Raw genomic sequence first — 23,289 nt, 5'->3', positions numbered from 1 at the left:
TAAGATTGCAAACATAGCTGAAAAATTAGTATCTTGTTGCTACTGACTGTGGAGATTACATACCAAGGGAATAAAATTTCACCTTTATCATGGCTTTGTGATGTCTCCAGTGGCCTTCAATATCTGCCATTATGCTATTTTCATGGTTCAAAAGCAAGGGCTTGAAATTTTAGAATTATAAATGTGTTTATTATATTCCTCACATCTGCCAAAAAAAAGTCTGAATTCTAGTACATGAATACATAATTGTGGGATTTCAAAGTGCCTGCGTCCTGTTAGAACAGCAAACCTTTGGATATCAATTGTGAAGAAATGAGGGATGCCATTTGTTTTTATTAAGCTGGGATTTGAATGTTTGGAGAAAGCATTGGGGGAGGCATTTCTTTTGGAAATGGGAGTAATATTCCTCATTTGTGATGTTAAAATGTTATTTTTGCCATAGTCACAATCTTTAGTAATAAACCTAGGAATATGTGCCTAAAACAAATATGCTTATTTTCCAATTCTACTTATACCTTTGGGGTTTTATTATTTTAATTTTCAGGGTGTTTTCTGTATAACACCAAAACCAGAATTGAATACACTGCTCTCTAAATATGCCATTGTTTCTTCTTGATAGAAAGGGCAGTGTATTGATTACAGAATACTGAGACATTGAAAACTCTTCGTTCTATTATCAAGTCATAAGGGAAATTAGTGAGTGATGCTTTACAGTCAAGGAACTTTGGAATAAAGTTAAAAGTAACTGTTTTAGTGGACCAAAAACAAAGAAAAAGACAAGAATAAGAGAACGAGCTTCTAATTCAGCCATTTCCTCCCTTTTTCTTAATTCAGTGAACATCTTTCCATCTTTTGTGCAGCTTTCCACTCTTGTCTGTTTGATTAGTCATGTATTCCAACTGCCAAATTTGGGTTTAGACCTGTCCTATATCCCAACCAACTCTCTTCATCACAGGAAATTTTAATTCTTTTTCTTTTTTTCAGCATTTGACTTTGAGGCATTTAGTACTATTTCCCTAATTATGCTTATGAAGTGACATTGGGGGAACCCTTAGGGTCTATGGGGAAAGATTTTTGTAAAGGTTGCTGTTCAGTATAGGATGTGGGAATAATTAGTTCTTTAATGGTGGGTTGTGTTTGTTTACAAGGAAATTGTATCCTACATTTAGTAAGGTAAAGCCAGTGCACTCTTCTTCATGCAGTAATTGTTGTCTTCCAGTATAAAATTTAAGTCAAGAATTCAGTACAATTTATTTTAACTCTGGCTTATATTTTTAATGCATTTTGTGCTCATGGTGAATATGATTATTCTTAAATGTGTTTGAGATTAAAGACAGCTTTATGAACTCTCTATTATAATTGTTGATCTTCATTTTAATGTCTTGTGTTTCAGCATAAGCATGAGGATGTTTTTGGTATGAGGGATTCTTGCAAGAAGTCCATATGCTGAAGATGATACAGGTAGTGTGGAGAGATGATACAGGTAGTGTGGGATTCTTGCAAGAAGTCCATATGCTGAAGATGATACAGGTAGTGTGGCAAATACAGAGAGATGCAATTAGCAGAAAAGGAAAAAAAATCTGAAGTGATATATATCCAGTAATAATGGAAATAAGGGAAGAAATTACAGTATATATTGAAAAAATGTGTTGGTTGGAGAACAAAGTAAGAATAGCATTTTTCTGGAGGAAGTTATCTAAGTCCTAAATTTTTTTGATAGTAGACTGGACACAGCACTGAGAAATAACACGTATGAAAGCAAGGAGAGGAAGGGGGTAATTTAGTGTCTCTCACTTAGAGCTGTAGCCTCTCTGTGAGATTACACTGAACATGGAAGCTGTCCCATAGATTGAAGTGCAATATGTGCTTCACCATATCCTGAACTGTGAACCAGGAGCAGCTGAGCACATGATGTCCCTCTCTCACTTTGGGTCGATCAAATTTGGACATTCAGTAACCCCCTTACAGTAATTCAATATAAAAAAATTGGTTACAAGTAGGGAGGATTGAACCTAATGGTATGAAAGAAAGTGCATACCTGAAACTTTTAAGAGCCCTTTCACTAGAGCATATGGTGCAGCTGAGTGTAGGCATTGTTGTCCTGTTTAATTTTTTTGAGTTGTCTAGCGCCAGTGCTGACTTTGTCAAGCCTGCATTTTGTACTGTGAACTACAATCAGTGGGAGCTGCCATGTACAGCAAGTAGCATGCCAAGAGGGGACCCTCCTCCATGCAGGTTGGATGGATCTACAGGCGTGTCTGAAAATCCAGTCTTTCATCTTTCTGAGCATTCCCTGCCTTGCCAAGATTACACCTATGACAGCCCCACAGAGATATTTGTTGCTGGTCTTGATATTGTTAATATTAAATATTAAAATTAAGTATGAAATATTAATATTTTAGTAGTCACACAAGTCTCCACACATCTTTGGAAACTCTTTGTACTAAGTACTTTTCAACCATGTAGAGGAACAGCCCTGTCATGAAGAGCTTGTAATATAAAACAAAGGATCTGTTAAAAAGAGGGAAGGGTGACTCAATCACATACCTCTGTAATATATTTTGATTTTATTTTATGAGTAAAACTTGAAGTGTTCCTATTTTCTCTTCAGCCAAGCTGTTAGTTGGCCGATTTGGAAGGAGAAACTGCAAGTAGGAATGGGTTTGGATCTGATTGCCCTTCCCATATATTTAAGCATATTTCTTTAGCTTATAGAAGCTTGTTGCCTCACTTCTAAATTTAGAAATAATAATAATTTTAGTTGCAATATTCAAAAACATTAAAGAGAGTTAAATTTATAGGTCATGTTCCTGGCTGCCTGCCCCTCTCTTGTATTTCACCCTCTAAAGAGTATCCCAGTGCTACAAATATGCCTTTTGTAGCTAAAGTTTACTGACTTTAGTCAAATTGGCAACAGTACAAATTGACTCCAGACTGAGGATCCAAATTTATTGTAACTGTTTGAAAACAGATGCTGATTCAAATTACTGCATTTAACAGCTAGAATTAAAATGCCGCTATCTGGTGGCAAAGCGTTGATTTGGATGACTTGGGGTGTGAACTGCTCCAAGGGGAGCCTGTGCTGTGCCATTTGTGGCTGTGCTGCACAGGAGAGGCACTGGGGCACACAGAGGAGGCCATTGCAATAGGATGGCTCTGCCACCTGGCTTGTTTTGAACAGTGGGGCTTGGGAAGCCCCATCCAGGAGGAGGCTCTGTCTGTCTGGGTAGACAGGCAGAAGTTGGGCTGTGTTTGCTTACAGTTGCGCTGACCAGTTGCTTATCTTTAGATAAGATTAACTGAGGCTAGCCAGGTTTTTGGTTTTTTTTCCGTAGTATTGTCTGAGCAGAAGCGGTTCTAGGAAGAGAAGTTCTTTATTTGTAATGACTTGTGAAGATTATTATGGTCCCTAATACACAAATCCTCACAATGTACTCTGATGATCAAGGATCTCTGTCATGCAAGAACTACTGAACTCAGTCATACAGAATACACACAGAGTAGAAATCTATACACCAACATCAATAAGTATCATGGACTGGTGGGACATGGGCCTTGGAAGGAGAGCTTTCATTAGGATTTCTCCTACTTCTGAAGGAGTACCTCAATGTACAGAGATAGGGAGAACCTCCTGCGTGGGCATCTGGCACAGCTGCTGCACAGAGGTGGGTAGATGATTCACTTCTGCATTTTAGCTCTAGTTGACTTTGTTATTTAGCCCACATACTCTGGTGTCTGCTTCAGTGTGTGCATGGCTTTAAAGGTTTTGTCTTTCTGTGTCTCCTTGCTTGGAATCCCCTAAAGAACCTCCCCCACTCCATTAGAAAGTGAATCACTCTGCTCCATAAAATTAACAGGAATACAGTTTTTTTTCCTTTTGCATTTTTAAGACAGTGTCAAAAGTTTCTGCCCAGTTTCCCTGGCTTGCTGGCAGGTGTGTCTGGTTTGTCATGAACTTCATCCTCTGCTCTTGATCAGAAAGGGGCTCAGTCCCTCCATGCTACTGGCTTTTCTGTGTGCTCCATTGAGTGTCATGTTCATTTTCTCCCACTAACCTTAACCTCTCATATCAGTGCTGTAAAAGCTGATAATTTCTTGAAGTGTTTCTGTTTTCTGGGAAACCTATGTATGAAAAAGTGGTATTTTAAATACTGTGTCTTATTCTAACTACTATGTATTTTCCACATATTAGTCTTTCAGATGTTGTCTGGTTTTGAATGGTTTTAGGTTTTTCTAATTTTTTTTGAAAACAAATATCTCCTATATATAACAACTGCATAGTGTCATCACCTTTTTCAGTAAATATATGTCAACATTTTGTATTCTGTGCTCAAGGATAGTATCTTACTTCATGAAAGCACTATGTAATGTTTAAGTGCTTTGTTTATTTGGGGCTTCTAAGCATTATGTGTTTTAAATCTAGTTTTTAATAATAACATGAGACTGTATCATTTTTATTATGTTCTACGTCGACTTCCATACATACATTATTACAAAATATAGTTTTGTGATCTCTGTTTTTACTTCTCCATTCCTTCAGATTAATCACTAAGGAAATAAGGTTTAGTATTTTAAACTGCCATGTTTTCAAATTGATGTCTTCTCAAAGCAAAAGAGGGTCATGCCTACACTGTCCAGTGAGGCAGTATGCCGCCCTACTCATCATGGTGTCACTCTTCCTCAGTTCTTTGCTTTAGTTTTCATCACTGGTTGTCATTGTTTTATTAATTCTTAAGAATGTGCATGGTCCAATGTCTCTGGCTCTTTTCATCACTCCTGTGTTACACAATTCCATGGTGTCCTTCATGTGTTTCCCTGTTGTCTTATCAACTCCAAATCAACTAGTGTTACTGAACTCTAGAGTATGGCAGAGCTCACTGGAAACCCATCACACCGTTGTAGCTGTTGAGAGACAATGTGTTGATTTGCCCCAAAATTATTTGTGTCTCAGGCTGTTGCCCCTTTCATTTTCTCACTGGTGGAGTCTTCCTCCAGCCCTTTCCACACTGCTGAGAGGAGGAGAGCATTGTATTTGTGTATTCGTTATTAGCTTGAAAGAGGCAGGGGCTATTAAACAGTTCCAGTGAACTTCCTGCTCTTGACAGTCGCTCAGTCACTGGTGCCCTAAGGGTTATCTTCTTGGAGTTTTTGTTTCCCTTTTCAGAGTTAATCAGAAACATAAAGGCTATTTTGTCCTGAGACCTACAAGCACTGAAAAGCAACAAAGGATCAGCACAAATCACTAAACTTCTTATGGCATACAGGACTTGGTCATCTCATTAAATATTTATCTATACTGTCTTTTTTTTTCTGCACCTGTCATGTTTTCCAGAAGGGACAGGGTACCTTATCACACATCCGCTTGTTCTTACACCTCTTTGTGAAATAGCAATGGGAAGCTCAATCCTTTTTACTAAGTCAGACATAGAAAAATTCCTGTTAGTTAAAGCATTTTTCACTTTTGCAGGAAAATCATATGGGTGTGAGCTCTTTTAAGTTCTGTTTGCCTAAGTATGGCAAACCTTTGTGGTACATGAATCCTGTGAGTTTTGTTTCTGGTGTTTCTCTTTGGATTTTTTTTTTTTTTTTTTTTTTTTGTTTAACTCTTTGGTTTCATTTGGGAGTTTTGTTGGGGGGGACATTGTTGTTAGCTTTTAGTCTGCATCATTAATATGGTTTAATACATGTACATAATGAGATATTTCCCTTTTGCAGTCTTACTTCTTTTCTGAATTAAGGATTTCAATCTCTGGAAATTTTTACCTGATTTTGTACTGATCTGTGCATCTACTGCATACAGGTTCCTGTACTCTTCACATTCTGTTCTTGGTTTTGAGCATCATTGCAGCCATGACTGTTGCCATTGAGTGGATGGCTCTTCTACCATCTGGGGCACTGTGTGTTTTTAAAGTACTAAATTTCAGTATGTCCCAAAGAGTACTTTCTAACCCAAATGGAGAAATGAAAATACAGGTCTTGGAACTTAACTGCAAAAAGGAGGTAAATTTGCAAGATCTATATGTACTGAAGATTTTTTTTTTAACTTGTCCCCATGGGGTGAAATATTCAGATTATGTTTCCTGTATTATTTAGCTTTTGAGGGTCAAAGCTCTGCTCTGTTTATCTGTGTTACTGTGCATTGGATCATCTGGCTTTTCATAAGCTATTCTTATATGTATTTGTGGACTTGTCTAGTTTTGTTTTAAAAAGCTTATAAAAAATTTTAGAGAACCTTTATGCAGAGCTCAGTATACAACCACAAAATCTTTTGATGAAAACTCCAAATTAATAAAGCTTTCTCATGCTTCTGTTTCTTTGATTTTGTTAAGAATGATTGCTGGCTGCTTGCTTCTGTATGTTGATGTGAACATTTGTATTTTGATAGTATTCTGTCCAAGGTCTGGTATTCATTCCCTGTTACAAGTCTTTCCCAGAATTCCTTTTATCCTGTATGATTGAAATACTGTGTTTCACTTTGTGGTGTTATACTCAGTATGGCTGTTGAACCTCTCTGCTAAGCTACAAGTGCAAAATTTTCATCATTTTTCTATCTAACATCTCTGTGCTTCAAACTGCTATCTTGATGCATAGCAACTATTAAGTAACACAACTATTAAGCCAACTTCATTAAAAATCTGTGTAACAGGCATTAACTAATTAATTGTAATCTCTGTTACTGGCATTAACTTTCCACTCTGGTTTCTCAAGTTTGGCCAAAATTTTACTATTTATGTATTCAAAAGAAGACGTTTTCTTGCGTATGATGGATCATTTGGCATATTTTTTTTTAAATTATCTTCTATTTGCATTAATTTACTCTGATGACCGATACTCTGTTTTCTATAAGTTCAGTGAGTAGCTTATCTCAGAAATTCACAGTAAAATGCAAGTAGATGAGATGATTTCTCTGAGCAAGCTAAAATAAGTTGAATAGAGGAATATCCTTGTCAAAGGAACCTGAGAGAAAATATTATATCTGAAATTGTGAAAGACAGTTTCAGATGTCAGCTATTTTGAAGAAAATAAAAAGTTGAGGCCAGAAAATAAAGAAAACAAGCATCAGCAGTTGTTATCATAAAACCTTGTGTGTGATTCTGCTTTTTTTCTTCCCTCTCTTGTGTTGTGAATGTTGACACTGGACATAATACAAAATCTTTACAGGAATCTTACCAGAACCTTCACCAATGCTGGAAATTTCTTTCCAGAGTTGTTGTCTAGATCCTCTGTAGTGCTCAAGTCATTAAATTCTCTAATTTGGTGGCAGGTGGGTGAAATTAAATTACAGGACTTCAAAATATGCTTAAACTTAAGGCTAGGAGTGAATTAGGTCCTGTGTTCTGGGCACAGCAGACTTGAATGGCTCCTTTGAAGGAATCCTACCCTAGAGGGCTCAGCAACTTCATGCTCATTAAAACTAAGAATCATAACTTGACCTTTGGCAATAGATTCTGTATGTGTTTGACCGTGTTTAGATGAGGCAAATAAATGCTGTGCTTTGGATGCTGCTGCAATTCATATGGGGTAATGAAAGAAAACCTTGTTTCCTTCTACGTCAAGACATTTTCACTCCCCGTGTTGTTACTACGCATTCAGGGGCACTGACGTAGAAAAGAGTGGCATTTCCAGAGTCAGCAAGGCCTTAGGGACCATTGTCATTGTAACCAGCGTGACAGAACATGCTCTGAACAAGGTGAGAGGGCAGCAGTCTGGAAAGTTCTCCGAGCTGCCCCTTTCTCAGCCGCGCAGTCGCTAGCGGGAGGTGTCACCGCCGACACGACTTGGTGGCAGCCTTCGCAGGGCAGGATGGCCACAGGCAGATCTAATTATTTGTTGAAGTCTGCTGATGGCACAGCAGGTAGTGTCCCATAACAGTGCCGCTCAACTTCACAATTTGCTTCCCGCTCAGAGGTGAGAAGGGCAATTGAACAAGAGCTGTAGGATTATTGGAGGTGTTGAGAGGAGCTGCTGCCTAGAGGGATGACTGTTTTGTAAAGGTGTTTCCTTTTGAAAGTACATTTTAGCAACCATTTCCATATTTACTTCATAAAATATTTGAAACTGTGTCTTTTTTTCAGGTAGAAAATGCCTGTAAAGTAATTTCAAGATATTTACCAAGCCTTTGTGGGTTTTCCTTATTCTTTCTTTGTCCTCTTTTCATCCTCCAAATTGCATTTTTTGGGAAGTAAATAATAATGGGTCTGTTTTGTCAAAACTCCTTAGCCACTGCAGTTTACAGCCCAAAGAGAGTGTGGGAGCCTTCTAACAGTACACTGAATTTTCTGTCTGATAATTCTCAGGAACAAAAGTATTATTTCAGTTGCTAAAATCCCAGCCACCATATTTTCACATAATTACTAAGAAAAAAATATCTTACTGTATGGGAAATGGTGACTAAATGTACCCTTATTTTTGAGTACAAGTAAGTTTAGAGAATGCCTCATATAATATGGGTATCTGCTGCTCTTATATAATCTTTAGGTTTATATAACAGTCTTTGTGATGTTATTTCATCTCCCTATTCAATTTGTGAGACAATTTGAAAGCTTTTGTCCTGTTGGAATGCTTGAGTTTTCACAGCTATATCTTAATTTTATTGTCTTACTCTTTTTTTTAGCCTTTTTCTCACTTTCCTGTTCTGTTCTATGTATCCAGTCATTACAGAAACAGAATTTATGGTATTTTGTAGTGTCTCTACACCATGGTGTGCATAATACCACGAACAAAGTAACAAAAAGTCAGATGGTGTTTTTAGATGGTGTCACACTAAAAATTACTGCAGACATTAAATAGTAATGTTGTTATGTGCCTCTGATCTTGACAGATACTTGGTCATAATTGTGGCCTGTCTGCAAAGATTTTGTATCTCATATTTAAGAAATAAAAGGTGGAAAAATCATCAGTGCATGTGAAATTCTTTTGTTTGTTTTATAACTGTTGATACTTGTTAACATAAACTTCGGTGCTTACCAGTTTCTAAAATATTTTTTTTAATTCTGGTGAAGATTAGCCATATATTAATTTTTATATTCTTGCAAAAATGAAAAAATAAAAGAAGAGATGATTTCTGATTTTGGCTTGGCATGGGGCAGTATTCAGATCTAGATTACTTTGCTGATTCATTTGCAGGTGACTTCTGACTTTGGCTGTACTGCTTGGTTTTCCTTTCTCCCAAGGCTTGGGCAAGCAGCCCCAGCCCTCAGCTTCTCTCCTGTCACTGACAGTGCTCTCTGTAGCATGGCAGGGACGTGCTCTGTCTTACTGTCATTTTAAGGACCTACAGATTTCGCATTTAGCACTGTCTTAAGTGTCACAGCTTTCATTAGGTTGAAAAGGATTTCTTTGAATAATTAAAAAGGGTCGTGTTTCCTCTCCTGGCGCTGATTTGAATGAACAGGGAATTGTGCTGAACTGTGTCATTGGCAGTGAAGGCTGCAGTCAGACAAGTACTGCTGGCAGCGGCAGAGCCACATAAGAGGTTTCTGCTGCCAGCTGCTTGTCCAAGCCTTCCTCTGTGTGTGCCAGCTAAGTGCCCAGGTAGCTGCTCCCTAACCTGGGCTGTCCAAACGGTCCCTCATGCATTTCCAATAACAAAGCCTTTTTAGCCTGTGATTTTGACATTGAGAGTTAGGAGGTGAGTGTGGTGTTGTGATGTTTAGTGGTGTTGTTCCCCGCCCCCCTTCAACTCCCTGGGCATTGAGCAGCTGGAAGCGATGACCTCTTCACCCCACTCAGATGCATCCAGGGCAATAATACATCTACCGATAGCCTCAGGCAGTCGGAGCTTTCTTACGACTTGAGAGCTTCAAGGGATTCTGGTCAGTCTCATTTGTGGGTAGTGAATGGCCTGGAGATGCAATATATTCAGTAAGAGTAAGATAGAGATAATGCTAAGATATTCAGTAGCAGAACTCAGGAAGCTCTTGCAGTTTTGCTGGTGGAAACCTGGACCTCTGTGTGTTCTCATGCACTTAAGGTAGGGGTTTCTCACACTGAAGTGCAGAAATTCCCATTGTAAGCATATGCAAGTTTTTTGGCTCTCACCTGAAACGCAGTCCTTCCAGGTGTATAAGCACAGTGATGTAACTGTGTGCCTGAGGTGTATACTTCTGAGCAGACTATGCTACAATTCATTTTGCCCTTCTTCGAATAGCACTAAAGAAAAAACAGCTTGATTGTTTCAGGAGGAATACTTCCATTCCAAATCAGGACAAAATAGAAATCCTCAAAATTTTTGTAATTGGCAATACAAAAAAAAAACCCAAAAAACAACCATTTCACTGCAGTTTCTTAGAAATATTTCCCAAATATAATTTTGAAATTCTTTGTTTAAACTATATAAAATAACTTGTAGTGCTGATTGGATTACATTTGGAATAAATATATTTTAAATAGGCAAATAGGAGCATTTCTGAGATATTTCAGACTGATGACTGAGGAATGCTTTGGAGTGCACAGCTTTGTAGCACCTCCAGAAAGCTTCGTAAGAGAAGTGACTCCTCCAAAGATAAGGAGCTCTTGAGGATAGCATTTAGGACTTCTAAATCCCTTCTGGAAAGAGGGTTTTGTTACAAAAACCTAGATAGGAGTATTGCAATGCCATTCTTTTAATGTAGGGGCACTTCAAAATACACAAAGTCTAAAACTGCAGATTTACACAGTATTGTTTCAGAATATGTGATGTTGAGTTGATTGGTGCAGAAATGGGTCCATACTAAAAAAAAAGGCATATTTAATATTGTTGCATAACTGAAACTTGATAATTGCTTTTTTCCCCTTCACTTTGCTCCTCCATTTTTTAAATTCTGATTTATAAGTGTCGTAAGTACAGTAATATAAAATTATAGTAAATGCAGCTAAGGTAAAATGTCTGTTCTTGAAGCAGACAACATAGATTTAGCATCACTTCTCTCCTCTTTGTTTTGGACTGTAACAAAGCAAAAACAGTCTCTTCTTTCCTGGCTGTTGCAGATTACCTGTAACTAGATGATTTTACGTGAGAGGTGGACACTTGCTTGTTACCTTCAGAAACCACAACTGAATGCTGAGGTGAAAAGGATGATTCTTATCCATTCATTTCATATATTTGTCACTTAGAGAGTCTCCTTTTGTAATACTTAGATGAGTGCTTAGAGAGGTCACAGTACACTGAGTTTCAAAGGTTGAAACCAAATTTATGTCAGCGTGTGTTTGCATCCATATAGGGAATCATTTTGATACTTTGGGGGAGAATTGCAAATAGGAGGATAACACTGATAACAAGGATTTCTTCTTGTATACCAAAATGTGTGTGCTTAAAAACAAAAGCTTTTTCTATACATTTTGATATAATACATCAGGTTATGTATCTAAATTCTGTTTTACTGAAAGAAGAAGAGGAAGAGGGAAAAGAGGAAAAGTCATTTCTGCTAAAGCTGCTCTTTGAAGGGAGGCTATTGCTGCAATTTCATATTCAAGCTTTTAGCAGTGCCCATCAGTGTTTGTTTAGGTCTACTGAGCCTATGGTAACAGTCTTCTTATTTTATCCAGTATTGGCATTGTCTGACAAGCTTATGGTACGGCAGCAGGCTAGTGGCTTCTTGTGGCTTCAGGGAGCAATCTTAGCATAGCAACCTCCACCAGGATTGCTGTGCACCTGAGCTGCAGGAGCCAGTGTCAGACTGAGACATGGCTGAAACTTTTTTTTGCCCCACTTGCAGAATATTGGCCAATATTAAAAATAATTATTTGCAGGTAATAAAATGTAATGTATGCTATTTTTTGCTAAAATTATAGGCTTCATGCTTTGTTTTAATACTCAGCTTTTTTGTCAACTGTGTAACAGAGGAATTTGTTCTTCAGTTTAACAAGACACATCTGTGTCTTTTCCATATAAAGCTGTAGGCAGAGCTGATCAAGATAATCTGAACCTTTGTTTTCAGTTTTAACAACTTGGCCACACACATCTTCACCTGTGTGTTGGTAGCAGTTGGTGTGGGAACTACATGGCATTAAAAAGGCAAAAAGGAAGCAGGTCCATCTAGACCTGTGTCTCTGCTTCTCTAGTTGAACAGAGCCCCTGTCTATACATCTTATTGCTCCTGGGATTTTAATGACAATGAAATCGTTCTGTTTAACAGCATTTTTCTCATGCATATAATTTCTGTGAATTAAAATTATTCTTCAGTCTTTAGGCTGTATTTATTCACCAGAAAAAGTAAAGGAAACTTCACAGCAAAGCAAATCCTGTCAGAACGAAGGGTTACAGACCAAAGGAAGATATTTAAATCCTGAATAATTACCACTGCTTTCAGAATAAAAAATTCCAAAAATTCACTATACCTACTCACAAGAGCAGTGTTTAGAATTTTTCTCTAGTGGTGGAAATGGTTTGCTAGTCCTTGCAAATCCAGATCTTTGGCAAATGGCTTGAGGAAGGAAGTGGAGAATTCAAAGTGCTGAGCTTTAAAACAGACAGGGATGCTGGGTTTGGGGAAGGGAAGGACAGGAGGGTTTTTATTTTGTGTTGAAATTTTTATTTTATTTTATCTTTTCAAAATGCATTGACAAAGAGAAAGAAAAGAAATACAGTCAGTACATCTGCAAAAGGCTACAGCCATGTGTAACCCACTGAACTAAATGGAGTTCCTTACAGGCACCAAGATCTGGCCACATGGAAGAAGATTTGGGGTTGACTCATAGTTAGATTTAGAATATTACCTTTTTTTTTTTCCTTTTACATTTGTGTTCACTGAATTGTTTTAATTTTCTTTGTGCTCACACCCACATCTCCCAGGATTCCTTTTTCCTCTTTCTAAGTTAGAATGCGCTGTTACCCACTCTTGTGAGCAAAGCTACAATTACCTTGTTAGAAGGAGATAATCTTTGTGAGCATACATGATCAGATCTTTGAGCACGTAAGCAAAGGTGAAGTAGAGGCTCACATATGAAAACAGAAATTATACTAATGAATTCTGAGAGCAATATAGTTTTCTTCTGATTATCCAGTGGTTTTTATTCTGATTATTGTGTTAAGAAATTTTTTTTGAAGTTGAAGAGCTGAGTGGAATATAGAATGTGTTTATATATAAAACAGGATCTCAGATCTGTCTGAAGAATAGAGGAAGAATTGTTCTGCTTATGATGGAGGCAGTACTGCTTTTGAGGCTTTTTGTTTCCATTCTTTTTCCTAGATTTATGCCTGACTTTTATAGTTTGAAAAGCTATTTTTTTCTTTTCAGCTGCACTTTTTAAAAGAATCATTTGTTGAAGCCTTGAAGAACTTGTGTTTTAGACATTTACAGTCCATTCAACAGAAACCAACATAAAGTATTTTCTGACTCTACCTAAGATGGTAAATCCAAACTAATGAGACCTTGAAAGTAAACTGTTCTGTTCTGGCTTGCTGGCCTAAAGGAGACGAATGAGCAGAACCAGGAAGGCTTTTTAGCCTCCTGAAGAAAAAGAAAGTAATCTGTTTTTTTCAAGCTTTGTCATCTTGTCTGGTCAAATGGTAAATCAGGCTTGCTGGAAGGCTCGTGCTTCCTTTGCTTGCTCGAGTGGATAGGTATCTGGCAAAGAAATGTGTGGCTTAAAAAAAACAATGCTCCATTGATGATATTAATGAAGCCAAAAAAAAGATGCCTAATCTTATCAAATATACCAACTTCCAGAAGTATAATTTTAATTTAGAAATAGCAAGCATAGTGCTTAAGTACTATACTATTCCAGTTTGTTTTCTTTTGTTGTTTTAATGGATATCTGTATTTCCTTCAACATTTTGCCAATTTGACAGTATGATCAAGTAGTGTAGGAATGTGCAGGGCCAGACACAGATTTTTTTTCTGAGCACAGTCCCAGTATAATAGTTTGTAGTCTGTAAATGTCTTTTCCGCCCAACACATCACAGACATGTTTTTTTCAAACAAGGGGTTTGTGTTTCAAATTTGTATTTTAATTTAAATGCAGTAAGATGGAATGTCTTGGAGAAAGCAGAAACATTTTATCCTTCTCTGATTGTGAAGGGGAGAAAGGAAAGCTTATTATTTAATCAGTCGTATTTTTAGCAGGCTTCCATAATTGGCATGAGACCCTCAATCTAAGTACTTGTTTTATAATGGAGATGAGCTGATCCTTTCATGTTCCCTGGTTAGCTGGAACACAATTTCAGTTCACACAAAGCTTTGATACCCTCTCCTTTAGGGGCTAATGCCTAAACAAGGTCCAAGTCTCTAATATTATCAGTTCTTATAAGAAATTACATGCTTATTTATTGTAATAATTGCACTACACTACATAATTCCACTACTCTGGTTTGAATTTTTAAATTAATTTTATTTTTCTGTCTTACTGTAGAATCATTAATTTAGTTTAATTTAATTAATTTAATTTCATTTAGTTTAATTTATAAACCTTGATACATGTCTACCTTGGCGCTGCCTCTCCACACATTGCTACTCTGAGTAGATCTAACTAAGCCTCTAATAATTTGGTGTAGAGGTACCCAAGCTACTGCCCCAATCCAAAGTAATGCATCCCCATGAGCTCACTCCAGTGCCTGGGGTAATCAGAAGCAAGGCTTAGTAGCCTGTGCTCAGTATTGCAGTGAGGTACTTAAACTGATTCCAAGATGCAAAGTGCTGCTTGCACATTTGGCATTGTGACGAATTGTAGGAATGCACTGGCTCTGTCCAACAGCATTTTTTTTTACCATTTGTGCTGCAGCCCTGTGTAATGTAGAAATGATCAAAGATAGTTCAGACAATTGTTGCCTATTGAGAACATTCACCTCCCTTTTAATATTTAATTCAAGAGCATGTAAATATGAAAAGCTTCACAGTTGTGGTCCAAAATAACTGGTTTTTGATTGAGAATCTGAGCTGTATTCTGCCAAAGAAAACGTAATGTGTATTTCTATTCTAAAAGATTAATCTTGTAAACCAGAAGTTCCGCAGGAAAGTGTGGTTTCTTGATGCCTGGCTGAAATAAGTGCAGCCCATGGCTGTGTGTTCATCATGCATTCCTAATAAGAAGCTCCATATTCACTGTCAGACTAAATTAACATGGTTTGAGAAGTGTCTTACAGGTTAGTTTTGAATCAGTGTTCATTTGTCAGCTACTACTGTTGTCTCCTGCTTGCTTCTCAACCTCTTAATCAAAACCAGCTCAGGCAGAGTAATCAGATGCTACTGTGGGTGATAGTGACTCAGGAAACCCTCCCCAACTTCAAGCCTTCTCGGCTGCTTCAGCAAAGAGAAACACCTTCACCTCCCTTGGGTCTTTGAGACTTTTGACGAAGAGGCTATTGGACTTCAATACAACAATTAATAAAACAGAAGCACTGTGAGCTGCTAGTGCATAGGGCTTTCTGGTTTTGTGGGGCCTTTTTTCTTATTTTGGGGCAGCTTTTTTTGGAAATAAAATGTCACCAAATTTCACTCCAGTTGTCTTTGTGGAGTGTCACCTTGTTTCTCGCTGAACTGCCCCTTTCACCCAGATATGTGGTTGATAACTGGACAATTGTTTGTCCAACTTGAGCAAATATTGTCAGTAGCATTCTTCCAGGCTTAATGTTTCTTCATGTCCTCCAGAAAATTTTTTGTCTCAGCTTCCCAACTCTGCCCAGTGGGAGACTGACCGAAATAACTATTTTGAACTAGAAGATGTTTGCTGCCTTCTCTGATAGCTAAGAATTCTTAAGTGGCAAACCACCCTCTTTTCTTTGAGATTCAATATGTAGTCATCTCATTTCGGGGTGTTTTTTTATTTATGTTTTCGATTAGGGGGAAAAAGTTATAGTACAGATCATAGGGCAAAAATACTTTCAGCCAGATTTGTGTGCTTTAATCTAAGGTAATGCACCAGAAGTAATAAAAGATTAAATGGGCATAAACTTTAATGTCAGATTTAGTAGTCATTAAGAACTTTCAGGTATTCTGTAATCATTAATTCAGTTCTTGGTTCATTAAAAAAATGTAGTTGTTTAATTTTCAATTGGAATGGAACTTAAGAATTATTTTGTTAGTTGCAAAACTTGTATGTGTGTCTGTATGTTAGACGTGCATTTTCAAATGCATTTTCAAATACAACCTTACTTACAAAGCACAGTCACTCTTGTATTTAAAAGTGACACTCTTTTTCTTTTTCACAAATAAAAAGTGCCACTAAAACACCTGGATCAAGAGCACTTCACAAGCTATGCATTTCTGTCTGCCTAAGAGTAGACTCCCATTTTCCCTCACTCCCACAAACCCTAGCATGATGCAGTAGTATGTCAATTATATTTTTTTTCTGAAGATTTTGCAAATGACCTTTTTGTGAAAATATCAAGGTAAACTTAGTGAGGACTAATGTAACTGTATTTGTATTACTCTAGTTTTGAATAATGTCTTGACCAGGAGTTCCTCTGGGTTTCTCTTGTGTTGTATTGTCTAGCTGTTGAAGGGTGAATAAGTTAACTGAATATTCAATGTAATCAGCTATGTGTTCTATTCAGGTAATCATTCGATCTGTAAAGTCACATAGGTATTTTGGAAGATGTTGTGTTCATTATGAGAGAAGTTACAGTAAAGAGATGATGAAATGATATTTTTTTGAGCTGATGCACAAAAGTTTTTATCAGGTACAGACGTTTCCTAGTACATTGTTGTTTAGAAATCCAGAGTACCTCTGGAGTGGTCCGAGTTGAAATATAAGACCTGAATTCAGAGCTAAAATACCTGGGCTTTCAAGAACTAATGCAACTAATTCAATTTCTGTGTAGTGATTTAATAGATTTTTATAACGTATTGATCTGAACGTTAAGTTGTACCCACACACACACAAATCACTTTCTTCCATGTTTAAAGTAAATTTTAATGAGGAGGAGATCATGAAGGTACAGCAGAGTTGCATAGATTCTAACACTTTGTATTTAAGAGCAATTTCTCGGCAGGTAATCCACAATAGGTAGAACATGCCCATACATTTGTTATTAATAAAAACCGGTGTGTTTTCATGGTATGATGCAGCCACAATGTCTTGGAGATGGAAATAGTCACACAACTGCTAAAAACGCTCAACTTTTAGTGAAACAGCACTTGTGTTTGATTTCAGTATGTCTCTTGGAATTTCTGTAAGCTTTAGTAATCTTGTTTTTAGAGCGCCATTATTTCAAATTTCTGTAATGTTTTGGGTTTGTTCTTCAAAGAAACACATGGTATGATATGTGTATATACATATATGACTATTCTTATTGATTTATGTGGTTACAAATATAAAATATTCATACCTTAATAGAAACTAAAACCAGTCTTTATTGAGTTAAGTTGTGAATGTGGACACCAGGCTGCAGAAGTGATTGATGGTTTTCTTACCACGTGTAACAGCCTAACAGGATTTCACAAAACCTTTGTTCACACACTTAAAAACTACCGGAGCATTTCCTTAAAATGAAGAGTGGATAGTATAACCTTAAACTGCTGCTTCAGAGATACTGTCCTAAGTGTTGCTTCAAAAAATAGGTGTGAAATTCAAGGACTTCTAACATTTTATTTTTATGAATAAGCACTGTATATTGCAGTTGTATATAGATTGACACATGCTGTGTTCATTTCTGTTGGGGCTTTTTTAACAAACTTTCCAACATACACATTGGAAGTAAGTTTAATTATAAATTACAATTCTATTATATTTTTTTGTTTCTGACTGAAAATTACCTGCAGGTATATTGAGAAGCAGTCACAGTCAGATTTCACTATTTATTTTATAACCTCCTAAACCTGCACTGCTGCCTTTTCCTGCTAAGGTCCCTGCCTGTTGTCACTATTGCTTCCTTGCCCTCTAGTTTACTGGAGTGAACTCTGCAGCTCACCCATGATGTTGTGCATCCCCTCTGATGTGCCCGCTTTAGCTGTGTTGTAATGTTGTTCAGGAGTGAAACCCTTAAAACACAGATCCCAAGGCCACTGGGTTCTTGGCAGTGGCTGCTCCACCCTGCAGACCTGCTGCTTCTGGCAAGCTTTGCTTTACAGTGTGTCATGTAGCCATGGCCCCTGATCCCTGTGTCCCTGGTGGGGGACCTGCTTTCCTACTACACCAAGGGGTTTCTCTGCTCCTCCACACAATTGAGATCCTGGAAAGAAGAGTTTGAGGGGGGACTGTTTAAACTGGGTACCAGTAATCAATGTCATTTGTTGAAGAGGTATATTCATGTCATATGCTGTGAGCAGTGTAATTGAGGAATATACTATTCTGTTGTGAGTAGCACTCTCCTGGTATTTCTTCCCTCCTGCTCCTTTTTCTTAGGCATGCTAATTCCTCAAGAGGAATTATTCATGGTCAATGTACTTACTCCTGTATCACCCCAGTAATTTACTACAACTTCTCTGTTCCTCGTTCCCCTTTGATTGGCCTCTCCATGTAGTCATATAGCACATAACACAAAGATGGATTGTATGGCATTCTCTGCTGGGGACAATCAACGCTTAGAGCAGGCTCACTGCCAAGATGCTCATAATTAAACTGTTGCTATGGACATGATTACATCAATGTTTCTATCAATCATTTGCTGCAGTTTTGTGGCTATTTGTATTTGGATTTTTTTTCTAGGTTTTAGGTTTTATCATCCTTTTACTTAGTTTTCAGTTGAAGTGTCACAGCATATAGAGGGAGATATAAATAAAAATAATTGTTGGAAGATGTAAGGGAAGAAAAAAGATAAGCCAATTCTATCATTCAACAATTGTGTTTGGAGCCAGTATCTTTGTGAGGCGTTCACAGTATTTCAACTATTAGAAATGGCCAGATGCAGTCATTTCCATTCAGTGGTCATCATACTGTTGTGACCTAAGAGTCTGATATCAAACTGCCATGATATAATAACAGTCCGTACAGCCAGAGTGTTAGAAGTTTAGCTTAAAGTGCTGCAAATTCAATAAAATAACAGATGTCATAGAAAAACAGCAGCAAAGCAGTTTTGCTTTGCATTTTTCTTCTGTCCCCCATCCCCTGTGATTCATGTGCAGTAAGTTGTGAGATGGACTAATGACAGAATAGCATGAAGTGCACTGATGGATTGGAACAGCTTGCTTGCTTGTGCTTCACCTGCTGCTGTATCGTTGCTACTGTTATCCCCTATGACAATGATCTTGCAGCAATTAATTCCCTTTGGTAGCACTCAAAGTGTTTGGTGTTGGAGCTGCATAGTGTGCAGTGCATTAAATGTGGAGAGGTGCAGGATTGCAGCCAAAATAAGGTAGTCTGAGTGGTAACAAATGATATCAAGTGCAGCTGAGATCACTGTAACGAGATAAACAGTGTGGTGTCACAAAATTGTCTCCCAGTTGACAAAAAGATCCATATTTTATAGATTGCCTTAAAAATTGAAGAATGGAGTCAATTATAGCCAATTATGATGCTACATTTACTGGAGTAGTTTTTATATCCTGTGGGGAGAAATAAGGAAATGTTCAAGGCAGTCAGAAAAAGCTTTTGCATTTGCTTCCCTGTTTTATCTGAACAGAGTTTTTTCCCATTTCTTCAGGTGAAAACTGTATGAAAGCTGGGAATGTAGTATCTTTAGGAAAAAGGTTTGAGGTTTTTTTTAGTTATTCACTTCTTCATGTTGCACAAAATATTATGATAATATGGCAAATAGAAGAAGAAAATCGAACATCAGCTCCCCCTAGTTATGTCTGGGTTTACTATAATGGAATTGTAAAGGCAGCCTCGTCATGGCAAAGCCTGCTTAGTTCATAGTGACATGTTGAATTTGACTTGTTTCTTTCCCAAAAAGGAGCTTTCATGTCACTGAAGAAACACCAAGTAAATACTGCATATTTTCGTCTTCAGTCTGTTGAAGTGAAAATAAAGGAGTGAGACCATGAAATGGTTTGCTCAATTGTGCTCAGTGCTCAATTGCAACCCACAGTTGCTTTTTAGTGAATAGATGTAAAATGGGATAAAAAAGCAGTGTATTGAAGATGGACAGACGGACATGCATGTTCTTAAGAGATCTGAGAGATTGCCTAAATGGCTGGGAGGCAAGCATTTATTTAATGGCATTTACTCTGTCATTTAGATTATCTCCCGCTTCTCTTTGGATTCCCAAGAAGCGTGTTGGGGAGCTGCGCATCCCGCGTAGCTTGTGCTGTAGTACTGACCATGAGGAGTAGTTTCCCTTCCCTAGCAAAGCATGCTCTTGGTAATTAGCAGAAGATTCAGATATGTAGGCAAAGGTGTATTGAGAGATGAAAGCTGACAATAAACAGGTTGTGCGGGTAATGTTTCAAAGTGCCACCCTTCTCCTGTGCTCAGGATTTCATTCACCAGCTAACTTCAGAGGGTGACCTAGTACATGTGCCAATGACAAAAGCTACTTGTAACAATTCAGATCATGCTTTCTGCTTTATGAAATGGGATTGTTAAAATCCTCTCAAAAATGACATCTGAAATAGCATTAAAATGCAATTTCCCTTTGATAAGGTTTTAAGGCACTCATATGAAAAGTGACACTACTTTGAGTAGCTCTATGTCAGCATTATGCAATGTGTTGCACATAAGTGACATTAATCCATTAGGGGTGTGAGGGTCACTTATTTTTCTCATGAAATCATTAAATACCTTTATTGATTTCTGTTCAATCAGTTGCATTCTACTCAAATACAGCAATCTCTAGACATGCTAATAGAGCTGTTTCTAATAATGTTCATAAGCCACAGTTTTAATGACAGATATTGCACTCAAAATAAATTAACATGCCTAAGTAAAACACAAAGGAGCTTAGGGAAGCAATAATATTGTGCTATTTGCAAATTACCTGAGCCCACTTTATTGCAAAAAAGATGATTTTGTGACACAGATATTCTAAAATTATTAATTAACCATCGTCAGTACATTCTTTGCTTTTTCTATTTGTACAAAATTAATTTATGTATGTTTGGACTGCTTCTGTTGCATGATGATAAAGCATCTTTTAAAAATCACATGCAAACCTGGAAGCCCTGTCATAGTAAACATAAAATCTGTAGTACTAGCTTTTATGCTGAAGGCTGTTTAAAACTTGGATCATAACAAATGCTGTATGCTGGGATGGCATGTACTTTCTGTATTACTAGATTATTTTGTCATAGGAAGCAGTGTGAGTGTATGGAAAGCTAGTAGATCAAATACAAGTAAGAGTACCTTTCTTCATTTTTTTAATGACGGAACTGATCTCTTAGGAGGAAGTACGTGAGACTCAATGAAATATAACAGGTGCTGAATGAATGGATGCATACTAGACAAAGGAAAAAAAGTAAGTAATTTTCTGTCCTTCCTGCTTGGATGCTATCCTAATGACTTTTTATCTTGACAGTTGGCCTGAGCTTGTTTCCTTTCCTTACAGATAACTTCAGATGTATTTTCTAGGTGATGGAAGACTTGTGATAGTCTTGTTAATTTTTTCAGTTATTTGATATTGTAGTTGTTGCTTTTTACCACCCCTCTTCTTGCATTTTTCCCTTTGGATGCAAACAGTTCTTCAGAGTAAATTGCCAGTTTTACCCTGAGCATAGCAAAAGCAGACTGGTACATTTATCTCTGCGTCTGAAACGTGAAGTTTTTGCTTCCAAGCAGTGAATTGCTTCCTGCTGAGGAATTACTGTTTGGGTTTTTGAGTTTCTTCACTAGGAGCCTTAAGGGACTCTGACAGGTCTTGTCGAATAGCGTTGGTCATCCTTGTCTCAGACACCAAATGGTGCCAAGTGCTGGCAAGTTTATTGCATTGTGTCTGGAGAAGCTGTTGTTCACTCAGCATTTTCTTCATAGGATGCCTGCCCGATTTCATTGAAGGAAACCTGAGCAAGGCTGTGTTATTAATGAATTATGACAAGCCTTTTGCCTGTCAGGCAGAGAGGTTCCTGCTATCTCCTTTTAAGACAAAAACATAATGGAAGATGCTCAGCTGGGCAAGCTCTGATGATACTCCTTAAGTGCTCATCCCCGGCTGATGCGAATACGCAGAGAGCCGTGAAGCTGCAAGTGGCAGCGTTTAATACCATCTCCCTCATAATGCCTGAATAATTTTCCGGATAGCGATCGCCGCAGCTGCCGTGAACGTGGTTATTTGTTTGTTTTTCACCTTGTCCTGGCGGACTGCTGACCGAGCTGATCTGCTGCCGCGGGGGGGACGCGGCGGCGTTTCCTCGCTCGCGGCTCCGGCCGCTCCTGAGCGCGGCGGGATCGGCAGCCGGAGCTCCCGGAGCCCGGCACGCTTCCATGGGCTGGCTCCCGGGGCCGCGCTGCGAGGGGAGCTGAGCAATGCTGGAGAAGGATGGGAAGGTGGCAGTGAGGGAGCCGGCTTATGCTTTTCTTAATGGATGTTTGTGAGCGGGAAGGAGATGGCGTGGGCTGTCGGGGTGAGTTACGGAGCGCGTTCTGCGGTCTCCCTCCGGTCGGGCGGCTCATTATGTTAAACAGTGCAGCTTTTAAAGCGCCGTAGCTCTCCTTTATGTGCCTTGGCCTTCATTTGCTGAAATGCTTCAAGTTCACAGTGCTCAAGTAATTTTGGAAACGGGATGTAATTACGAGGGTTTCTTATGCTTACCAACAGCTTTTTTGAACCAGTGTAATTATCATTACTTGTGGATACTGTAAATTGAATATCCCCTCCCTAATTACATTCAACTCAAGGGTTGACTGCTTAAGCAGCCAAATAAGAAAAGTTCACCTGTTACTATAAATAGCAAACTGTTCTTTTAGTTCTGCTGACCTTTAAAGCGAAGTGCTTTTCACGATGTTGTCAGGTGTACATTATAAAGATAGCTGGTAATTAGAGCTGTAATGAGGAATTCTGTTAGAATGGCTTTCTGAAAACTTCATCCATTCAGTGTTTTTTAACTGCATGACAGAATTCAAGTTTCAGGGTGCTTTAGGACTTTGAAGGGGCTGGCTGCTGTTTTGCACCTCACCTGTTCTGCCGGTGATCTGCAGCTGCCCAGTGCTACTGCCAGTGCTCAAAGGCAGCAGCTGTAGCTGCAGCAGCTTAGCCCTGCCCTTTGAAAACAACATGATCTCAACAGAATGATTTATCTAGTGATCCAAAGGATTCTGTGATTAATTAATATTTCTTCTGTCACTTCAGGAGACAGATAGTCACTTAATTTGTTGTGGGCAGCAGAAGAGAAAGAGAGAGAGGCAGTGGTGGTTGATTTTGGTTTTCTTTGGTTAACTAAAGTAAGTGCAGTCTTGCTGAAATGTCATCTCATCTCATAGATGGACATGGAGCTTGAGTTAGTGAGGTGATGAGCTTGCCTTGAGTTCAGTCTGCATCCTGTCACGGCTTCACCAATTCTA

The 23,289-nt window shown here is 38.2% G+C and overlaps 1 protein-coding gene across 47 annotated transcripts in view; it reads left to right on the top strand.

Moving 5' to 3' along the window:
- TENM3 (teneurin transmembrane protein 3) overlaps positions 1-23,289 on the top strand; it is a 1,291,416-nt gene that overhangs the window by 1,077,134 nt on the left and 190,993 nt on the right. Inside the window, exon 1 of one of the 47 annotated variants that reach the window (XM_038135935.1) lies at positions 16,164-22,352. The exons of 45 other annotated variants lie outside the window; for them this stretch is intronic. In XM_038135935.1, coding sequence (XP_037991863.1) covers positions 22,298-22,352 — 55 coding nt within the window. In that variant the 5' untranslated portion in view covers positions 16,164-22,297. Of the gene's footprint in view, positions 1-16,163; positions 22,353-23,289 lie in introns of those variants that run through there. One more of the 47 variants, XM_038135942.1, reaches the window with a different exon arrangement.

The sequence above is a fragment of the Motacilla alba genome, chromosome 4 (genome assembly GCF_015832195.1).
Source record: "Motacilla alba alba isolate MOTALB_02 chromosome 4, Motacilla_alba_V1.0_pri, whole genome shotgun sequence".
NCBI lineage: Eukaryota > Metazoa > Chordata > Aves > Passeriformes > Motacillidae > Motacilla > Motacilla alba.
Note: the sequence above shows the minus strand (reverse complement) of the source record. Positions and strands in the feature narration are given on the sequence as shown.